This window comes from Teleopsis dalmanni, chromosome 1 (genome assembly GCF_002237135.1).
Source record: "Teleopsis dalmanni isolate 2A chromosome 1, ASM223713v2, whole genome shotgun sequence".
Taxonomy (NCBI): Eukaryota; Metazoa; Arthropoda; class Insecta; order Diptera; family Diopsidae; genus Teleopsis; species Teleopsis dalmanni.
The window spans coordinates 91,380,002-91,390,946 of record NC_051846.1 but is presented as its reverse complement, the minus strand read 5'-3'; the positions used below and the strand labels follow the sequence as shown (position 1 = coordinate 91,390,946).

At 37.4% G+C, this 10,945-nt stretch overlaps 1 protein-coding gene across 1 annotated transcript; it reads left to right on the top strand.

The window, feature by feature from the left end:
- The first annotated feature begins 6,559 nt into the window (after positions 1 to 6,559).
- On the top strand, positions 6,560 to 8,339 carry LOC119673509. Its single transcript, XM_038084806.1, has 2 exons — positions 6,560 to 7,904; positions 7,994 to 8,339. Exon 1 carries the CDS (start codon positions 6,634 to 6,636, stop codon positions 7,759 to 7,761), a length of 1,128 nt encoding a protein of 375 aa, XP_037940734.1. The 5' UTR covers positions 6,560 to 6,633; the 3' UTR covers positions 7,762 to 7,904; positions 7,994 to 8,339.
- Positions 8,340 to 10,945: the final 2,606 nt, after the last annotated feature.

Sequence of the window (10,945 nt, the reverse complement as noted above, 5' to 3'; positions counted from 1 at the left end):
AAAAAAAAAAAAAAAAAAAAAAAAAAAAAAAAAGTGTCCTATTCCAGAATAACGCTAACAACAGCACACAAGAACTTGTAAAAATACAAATAAATTTGAACTCATCTTATATACCTAAACTTGATGCACAAACTAATGTTTGACATAGAATTGCCCCAATTACCTCATTAGGTTTTTTATCATATTTTCATAACATACTCTGCTAAATTCGCAAAGGTTTTCATTAATATTTGTGTAATTCTTCCGTATTTAATCTTTTCAAAGTCATTTACATTATGACACCAATTACTAACCGAATACCAAAAATCAGCAGGGGTATTTAGGCAACTGATTAGTTGCTTAGTAGATGATTACAACAAAAATTTGCATACAAAAAGGAAACTAAGCAGAGAATCTACTATTTCGGATTCTCAGATTAGTGAAAATTTGATTAATAGTGCTGCAAGTACCAAGTGACGGCGCTTAAAGCATAGGGTGTCTTGAAAAGAAAATGCAAAAATAATAACATAAATTAAGAAATAAAATTCAGTAAAACTATAATTTTTAAAGGGTTAAAATATAATTAATAAAAATGAAATTAATTTTATAAAAGTATGAAATTGAATACTCTATGACACGTTTGCAATTTTGTTTATTTGATAAATTTTATGATAAATTTAAATGATATTAAAATTTACGAATATTTAAGTATTTCACTCTTAACATACGTTTCGCTTTTGCTGTTGATACGAGTGCTGCCAAGGCATTTGCATACAACAAACTAATCAGATTACACTTTTTGGGTCGTTCAAGCAACTGATTAACATCAAAATGCTATTTTTTTTTATATGAGATTTCTGAATCAACTAAGCAACTAATCACTTGCCTGAATACCTCTAGCATTTCTTATCGTCGAACTGACGGGCTGGCTTTAGTCAGCAACTGCCAACATGCAAATAACCTTGCCTATTTTTAGGGAAATGTACGATCAACTAAGATCGTACTCTTACACATATTTCACGGAAAAACTGCAAAACGTAAAGTTTAATAAAATAATCATTAAACTCACAACAAACTTTTCTTCATTCATAATACCAAGGATCAGCCAACTGTAAATTATTCAGATGAAGTTACTTGGACTGGATCTGCATACTGAGTAATGTGGATGTAAGTGGCAGCACTATAGCCTCAAGTTCATAAATATCTTTCGGATCATAAACGGAGTACATAGTAAGTCTCATTTTTGCAACTGTAACGACATTTATGTTCGTTTTGTTGCGTTGATACGGAATATGGAACCTTTGATCAAGATCTTCTGTAATTAAACTCGTCTGCGAACCAGAATCAATCAAAGCCCTTACCGTATATTGTTTTTGCATCTTGCTTCCTAAATTTACCATTGCTTTTCCAAGTAACACTATTTGGCTTTCTTTGATGGTGGTACTTAATGCTACTTCTGCTGTTGAATGCTTTTGTTTTGCTTTTACGAGGGCTGATATATATATTTCTGGCCTAATAATGAAAATGCGAATATTTATCATCAAAAATGGTTTTATTGTTTTTCTAAATATTCTCCAGCCTGATTTAAACACTTTTGCATACGCTCAAACCAATTGTCGAAGCACTTTTTCCACTCCAATTGAGACACCTCCAAAACATGGTTTTTGAATGCTTCAACAGCATCTTCTGGCGACGAAAATCGTTGACCATGCATTTTTTTCTTGATGTGCGGGAATGAAAAGAAGTCATTGGGCGCCACGTCAGGGCTGTACGGCGGATGACCCATCAATTTGACGGATGACCCATTATTTTGATGCCCATACGCATAGATCCATGATTCGTCACTTGTGACGATCTCATAAACGTCTTTTGAAGCACTGCGAACGTATTTTTTCAATATTTCTTTGCACCAATCGTCACGAGCCTTTTTTGAGCGATTGTCAAATTGTGCGGGATCCAACGAGAACAATCCTTTTTTACAGTCAGGTGTTCATGCAATATCGAATGTATGCTGGTGGGAAAAATACCCAAGGATGCCTGTATCTCACGGTATGTCACATGACGATTTTGCATTATCAGTTCACGCACGGCATCAATGTTCTCTGGCACAACGTCCGTTTCTGGACGAACTTCACAGAATTCGTCGTTGAGCGAGCGTCGGCCACGATTGAATTCATTAAACCAGTTTTTCACAGTGCTATAGGGTGGTGCTTCATCACCATACAAAGATTTAAGTTCATCAATGCACTCTTGTCGTGATAATCGACGTCGAAAGTTGTGAAAAATAGTCGCGCGAAAATGTTCACGTGTTAATTCCATTTTTTGGCCGAGACGAATTTTTTAAGTCTCTGTAAATAAAACAATTCACAATTAAATGACAACACATTCTGAGTGATGTTTTGCTCAAAAATGTCAACCTTTCCAGTGGAAATGTCAGATTGCACCTGGCAACACTTAGTGTTGCCTAGGCCAGAAATATATATATTTTTTTTTTTTTTGGTGTGTCCATATTTTTGACAGTTGGTACATTGTGGTATTGTTCTTTTTGGATGGGGAGGTTCAAAATTTATTTTGCAGTGCAGTAGGTCCTTGATATTGTAAATTTCCTTGTTATTTACATCATGTTTCATTTCGATTGATTAACGGAGATTTTGTGCGCGGATGTAATACGTTTTGTATATTGCATACTTCATGTCCTAGTTCAGCTAGCTCTAATATAATTTCATTTTTGTTAGCGGAGTGGTGCATACCGCGTAGGAAGATCTTAAACCCTTATAGAAGATCTTTTTTGGCTTATACGTGTAGTACTCTACGCTCTTTTCCTTAAGAAATTTTACTATGCTAGTGTAATCTGTTGATTCGTATGGCTGGATTTTTATTTCATTGTTTTGTAATACACGAATTTCATATTTAGATATTTGTAGTGCATCTAACGTTTTAATTAGGTTGTCTAGTAGCTGTACTTTTTGCACGTAAATGGGTGGTGGTTTTTTATTTTTAGCCGTTTGATTTTGTGTTGTTTTGCTATCTTTAGTGGGTTCTTTATCATTATCAGTTGCTAGAACAGCAAACTTATTTGTAGCTAAGAAATATTCCTTTAATGTGTACTGTTTTTTGTTTTGTTTGTGCTTTTTGGCGTTTATTTCATTGATTTGCTTACCAGGGGAGCTAGGAATTTTCTTATTCACTACTGGCGTGTTGAAGCCATTGTTTTTATTTGTGTTTGCATCTTCCGTCGTGTTTGCAGTTCTGGTGTTAATATCAGAGTTTTCCAAATTCTGAATGAGTTTTGATGGTGAATTGTGTTGATGATGGTTTGATTGTTGGAGTTTTATGTGGTACTCCTGCTGCATTTGTTTTTTCTCTATTTGCTGGTTCTCTTGTGGTTGTTTTTGTTGGGTTTGCAATGATTTTTCCTCCAGTTGATTTGATTGTAGAAGTGTTGTTTGATTATTATTATTGGATGCTTTTGAGCATAGGACAGCTTGTTGGTGCGTTTTATGCTGTTGTTGTTGTTCTTGCTGTGATTGTTGCTCGTGATTTCACTCGCCTCCACCTTTTGGTGGAGTTCGATTGACCGGCATTACGATAAATTAAGCGATTACCAAAATAGGATATGAAATTGGAGTTTTCTACTTGACAATAAAGGTTACTATTATGAACAGTTTGAGGATGACTGATCTTGTGTTATAACACTTTTAATATAATGGTTTGTGTACATACTAATCAAAGAATAGGTTGTATATGCTGTCTCAGCTGAATACTTTAATTTTGTGTAATTACTACGAACAGCTTTTTCACTAATAAAATAAAATATAATAATAGCTGTCTCTATCAGCACTTTTTGTTTTGTTTATATATACACAAAACCGCACTGTTTTTTTGTTTGAATGCTTATTCACTTTTGATTATAAGCTTTAGAAATTAATTTGCTGCCTCTGTCAGCTGTTTGAGTTTTTTAATAAAGTTGTGCAAAAAGAAAAAAAGTCAACAAAAATCGAAAAAAGCGCGCGCTATTTTCAAATTAATATTTTATGCACTTTAAACTTTTACTAATTGTTTTTTGCCCAAAAATGATCTATTTTTGTGAATTTGTATTAATAACAAAAGTGATATTTATAAGAGTATATCTTATTTACTTGTTTTTATACTGTTATTTTATATTATTATTTCTTCGAGACCGGTTAAAAAACACGTCCGTTCACTACGAAACTTTATAACATAATGAATTATTATATCATCTGTGCATTAATTTTAATTATTTTGTAATATTTAATTTATTTAATTTAAAGAAAAGTTTTCTTTTTATCCACTATTAATAGTTCACTCATGTTATTCTTAATCTTGTTTTTGAATTATTACTTGAAGTTCCATTATGTAAAAATGTATACTAAATGCTAAATTTTGGCAGTTGTATAATAACGTTGAATTGACGTTTCACCTCCATAACCAAAAGTTTCACACGATACAATCTTCACATTAGTAAATTTTTGAAAAAAAACAATGAGTTCAGGTTTAAGTTACATTCAATTTTTTTTATATCGTAACCTTTCTATATAATTAATGTTTAACACTCATTCATTTGTGTTGAAACGGAAAACACAATTCTAACCAACAGTTACACAATATTCATATTAGCCAATCCTTAAAATTAATTTAGTAGTATCAGTTTTAAAACTTCAGTTAAGCTCTTTATTTGATAGCACAACACACTCTTCACGTTAGTGTCCTATTCCAGAATAACGCTAACAACAGCACACAAGAACTTGTAAAAATACAAATAAACTTGAACTCATCTTATATACCTAAACTTGATGCAAAACCTAATGTTCGACCTAGAATTGCCCCAATTACCTCATTAGGTTTTTTATCATATTTTCATAACATACTCTGCTAAATTCGCAAAGGTTTTCATTAATATTTGTGTAATTCTTCCGTATTTAATCTTTTCAAAGTCATTTACATTATGACACCAATTACTAACCGAATACCAAAAATCAGCAGGGGTATTTAGGCAACTGATTAGTTGCTTAGTAGACGATTACAACAAAAATTTGCATACAAAAAAGAAACTAAGCAGAGAATCTACTATTTCGGATTCTCAGATTAGTGAAAATTTGATTAATAGTGCTGCAAGTACCAAGTGACGGCGCTTAAAGCATAGGGTGTCTTGAAAAGAAAATGCAAAAATAATAACATAAATTAAGAAATAAAATTCAGTAAAACTATAATTTTTAAAGGATTAAAATATAATTAATAAAAATGAAATTAATTTTATAAAAGTATAAAATTGAATACTCTATGACACGTTTGCAATTTTGTTTATTTGATAAATTTTATGATAAATTTAAATGATATTAAAATTTACGAATATTTAAGTATTTCACTCTTAACATACGTTTCGCTTTTGCTGTTGATACGAGTGCTGCCAAGGCATTTGCATACAACAAACTAATCAGATTACACCTTTTGGGTCGTTCAAGCAACTGATTAACATCAAAATGCAATTTTTTTTATATGAGATTTCTGAATCAACTAAGCAACTAATCACTTGCCTGAATACCTCTAGCATTTCTTATCGTCGAACTGACGGGCTGGCTTTAGTCAGCAACTGCCAACATGCAAATAACCTTGCCTATTTTTAGGGAAATGTACGATCAACTAAGATCGTACTCTTACACATATTTCACGGAAAAACTGCAAAACGTAAAGTTTAATAAAATAATCATTAAACTCACAACAAACTTTTCTTCATTCATAATACCAAGAATCAGCCAACTGTAAATTATTCAGATGAAGTTACTTGGACTGGATCTGCATACTGAGTAATGTGGATGTAAGTGGCAGACTTTGCAAGCTGGCAAAGTCTGAATGGCTAAACAATACTCTAGCGTCTCAGGGAGTAGGTGGCGGTAAAGACCGTCCACTAAGTTCCAGCTTATCAGCCAGACTCGTAAGGGTAAGTGCGACAATCTCTCAGGCTGATGGGAAGCTCTTGATATGGTCATGTCTCTGCCAAGGGTGGACTGCTGATTGTCGGGCTGGGAAGAGAAAACTTCCCGGGTACGTATTTATAGTAATTATTGTTTTGATATGTGTAGCTTTCAAATTTGTACGATACCTATAAAAACCCCCAAATCTGAGGTAGACTGTTACGCCGAGGATGCTTGACTGGAGGGGTGCATCCAGTCTTTTAGTAATGAACTCAGGATACCGGGCACTCTCCTGTTTTAATTAATGCCCTCTCAAAGTATGGGGCTCTGCTTTGGGTGACTGTTCTTTCCCTTATATTAAACACTGTATATGGAAAATAAACTAAATATACCAATTAATAATATAATTACAGAGTCAGAGGAAGAAGCTCTACTCCGTTCGCCAACGAAGGTTGGAGGAAATCTTGAAAAGAGGCTTGAAGCATCTCTCAAGATTCAGGATCTGGATGATCTGAACCCATCTGCTCAGAGACCAATGGTATCAAGCGGTGGGAACACCTCTCCGGTGATTGACACCCAGAGTCCTATGGACACAGGTGACCACGATGGCGCTGCGTCTAATGCTAATACCCAGAGCATGATGAACTCAGGTGACGGCAACATAGAGACCAGGAAGAAAGCGGAATACTTCACCGGGGCTCAGAAAAGACGCATCAAGGCCATGATTAGGGATGGATTGGATTTGGAGACTGCGAAGCAGAAAGAGAGAGAGCGATACTCTCTCTACAAAGCTTCCTTGGCAGCAGAAGGAGAAAGTGACAGACCCAGTACCAGCAAAAGGTGCAGATCTAATAACACATCTCCCGAAGAAACACAACGCCCGCAGCCCAAAAAGCCAAAAGCCACTCAACACACATCTAGCTCTACCGGAAACCAGCTAAAACCGACTCCATCTTACAGGGATGTAGCCAATGCTTGCAAAGTGGCTATCGCCCATGAGAAATATCCGGAGGTGAATCTAACTGGTGACCAAATGGAGTTGATAAAATCGAAGCTCCTGGAAGAAATTGACAAACTTCCCAAGCACAATAGTGTCTACGGCTTCATCACCAGTGTTAACAGAGACGGATGGCTCTCATTAACATGCTGCAATGGTGAAACGAGGAACTGGCTGACCACCTGTGTCCCAAAACTCAAACCATTCCCGGATGCTATTCTCAAAGTGTTTCAGGGCGAAGAGATGCCCAAAACCTATGTGTGCATCACATTTATTCCCCCCTCTGCTGTGCTACCACCAGAAATTCTGATGTCCCGATTGGAAAAACAAAATGGTGGCATTTGCACATCATCGTGGAGAATTCTCAGGACTGAGAAAGATAAGAATGGTGGGGAAACCGTTACGATCTCGGTGGACGAAAAATCCAAAAATTGGATAGTCGGTCAGGCAGGGAAGCTGTATCTGAACTTCACACAAATTCACGTACGTGTGAAGGGAGAGCCAACTGGACCCAAGAAACTGACGACAAAAAGGCCATTTACGACAGAGAAACCCAGTGACGTCAAGCAACAGGTGCCTCCATCCAAAAGGCCGCTTTCAGGTGATAGACCCAGTACCTCAAAAGCACAGGCAGATAAGCCAAGTGAGACGGTTAAGGTCACACGGGACAGCACCCGAACTGAAGTCGGACCCAGCACCTCAAAACAGCAGGGTGGCACACCGGTATCTAGTATAAAGGACCAGAAGCAAGGGCCAAAGAAACCAGCTTCAAGATCCCCTCGACAGGAAGCACCCACTCATGGGACAAAATTGCCCAAGTGGATGCGGAACGGTAAAGGACGATACCAATAAAATGATGAGGTGCCTGCAGGTTAATCTTCAACACGCCAAAGCTGCTACGGCGGTGTTGACACAGCGACTTCTATCTGAAAAGATTGACCTAGCCTTTATCCAGGAGCCATATGTATATGAGAACCAGATAAAGGGAATAAAAGGTAAGCTACTGTACGATCATGCCAGCCATGGTCGACCTCATGCTTGTATTGTGGTAAGAGATGACATTAATGCTTTCATTATTCCACAGCACACCAACAAGGACCAGGTAGCAGCTATAATTTCTGTGGACACCCCAGTAAGTAAGACAGAGCTCATTGTCTGCTCATCTTACCTACCTGGAGACTCCCAAGACCTGGACTTCCTATCACTGAAAGGACTAGTAGACTACAGTGTTAAAAGCAAGAGGCAACTCATCGTTGGAAGTGACGCTAATGCACACCACACGATCTGGGGCAGCACCGACATCAATAAAAGAGGTGAGTGTCTATTTGAATTTATAACTGGTAACAACCTATATATTTTGAATACGGGCAATAAGCCCACTTTTATAAACAGAATCAGGGAAGAGGTATTAGACATCACCCTAGCAACACAATTTACAAAACATTTTTTCAAAAACTGGAATGTTTCAGCAGAAACATCCATGTCTGATCATCGTCAGATTAGATTTGATATTGATCTAAATATGAAGGTAAGGGAATCGTCCGGAGAAAAATAAGACCGGCAACAGAAGTGCACCATGGTGGAATAAAAAGTTAGCCAAGCTAAGAGTCGAATCCCGGAGACTCTTCAACAAGGCAAAAACCAACGGTGAATGGGACAATTATAAAAATGCCCTCACCGCCTACAATAAAGAAATTAGAAGGGCAAAAAGAGAATCATGGAGAGGCTTTTGCTCAGAGATTCAAAACTTAAGCAATAGTGCAAAAATCCACAGGGTTATCTCGAAAAGCCACACTAATCCCATTGGGCTTCTAAAACGATCTGATGGTCTTTATACCAATGACTGCAAAGAGTCACTTATACTTCTAACAGAAGTACACTTTCCGGGATCTACAATTTACGACCAATCAATCTCCCAGCTTAGTTCCCTGGTGACCAAAAGGCCCAGAAACAATGACTGGAAGATTGCTCGTAAAATCTTCACTGAAGATAAAATTAAATGGGCGATCAACTCATTTTCTCCTTTCAAAGCACCTGGAGCAGATGGAATATTTCCAGCACTCCTACAAAAGGGACTAACTGACCTTATGCCCTACCTCATTAATATCTTTAGAGCTGGGCTGGCGATGGGAATCATTCCCACTAATTGGAAGGAAGCAATTGTCAAATACATACCTAAAGGAGGAGGTAAACCTAGCGAACTTCCTAAATCCCATAGGCCTATAAGTTTGTCTACATTTCTTTTAAAAACTATGGAGAAGATAGTGGAAAGGCATATAAGGGAAGAGTATTTATCTATAAATCCACTCCACGCCAACCAATACGCCTACCAACAAAATAAATCCACCACACATGCATTACTCAGTCTTACTAATAAAATACAGGAGTCTGTAGATTGCAAAGAATATGCGGTGGGATGCTTTCTTGATATTAAGGGAGCGTTTGATAATACTGATCACTCACATATCGAAAGATGCCTCCATGACAGAGGAGTAGATGATACGACACGCACATGGATAAGCAATGTACTAAGAAATAGAATGGTTAAATCCACTCTCGGCAATGCCGAAATAAAAGCACATACTGTAAAAGGATGCCCACAAGGGGGTGTATTATCCCCACTCCTGTGGTCAATTGCAGTAGACGAGCTCTTGCATCGACTCAGTGCCAAACATTTCGAGGCACAAGGCTATGCTGACGATATAGTCATACTTGTCAGGGGTAAATATGAAGACATCATCTCATATCGACTCCAACAAGCCCTGAACATCGTTAGTAGATGGTGCAGTGAAGTAGGATTAAATGTAAATCCTAAGAAAAAAGTCTGGTAGTCTTCACAAAGAAAAGGAAGAGAGTACTTTCCAATTACCATTCCTAAATGGAGAAGAGCTATCATCCGTTACCCAAGTAAAATACCTGGGAATGATTCTAGATGAGAAGTTGACGTGGAATTTTCATGTAGACAATGTTATACGAAGAGCCAGAGAGGCATTATGGACCAGCAGAAACCTCATTGGTAAGCACTGGGGCCTTAATCCAAAACTCAGCCTTTGGATGTACACATCTATTGCCAGACCAATTGTAACTTATGGGTCAGCTATCTGGTACAAAAAAGCACAACAGAAGACTGTAATAGATAAACTTCGCAAGCTGCAGAGATTAGCCTGCATAATGACAAGTGGAGCGATGAGAACTACCCCGACAGCAGCCCTAGAGGTTGCATTGGGGCTCCCCCCACTTCACCTACTAGTCAAAAAGGAAGCAATGACTTTTATGGCCAAACTACAGTTGACTAGCAATCAATCAACAAGACTACTCGATAACTCCCTGTTAGGTAGGGAAATGCAAAGAGAGGAAGGACTAAATATCACCATATCTGACATTTGCTTACCTAAATTCAACTTTCACCAAAAGTTCCTAATACTAATACCAGACAGAAATGAATGGGAACGGAACATACCTCCATTCGCTGGAGACTACCATCTGTGGTACACGGATGGCTCCAAAACGATGGAAGGAGTGGGGGCGGGAGTATATGGAGTAAGACCTAAAGAGGAAATATTTGCGAGTATGAGGAAAGAAAACTCAGTTTTTCAGGCTGAAGTACATGCAATTGAATTATGTCTCAGGGTATATAAAGGTAAACCCGTCACGGGAAAAAACATATACATCTTTATACATCTTCATCTTTCTTTTCTACATCTTTCTAACTGGACACTGCGGAGTTAAAAAACATTTATTGAATCTAGGTATTACTGGAGACGATAGCTGTAGACTTTGTTACGAAGAAGAGGAAACAGCAGAACACATATTGTGTCACTGTGATAGTCTTGCAAGACTCAGACTTCGCTACTTATCCATTGCCTATCCGCTTATAACGGAAGTAGGCAACATCTCTCCAAAGGACATACTGGCATTCTTAACTGCTACTCGTCTATGGAACTGAAGTGGGTATGTCACAATAATCCTCGAGGATGCAGTGACGCGGAGACTACTTCCCAACCCTTCTTTTGAATAAAAAAAAAAAAAAAAAAAA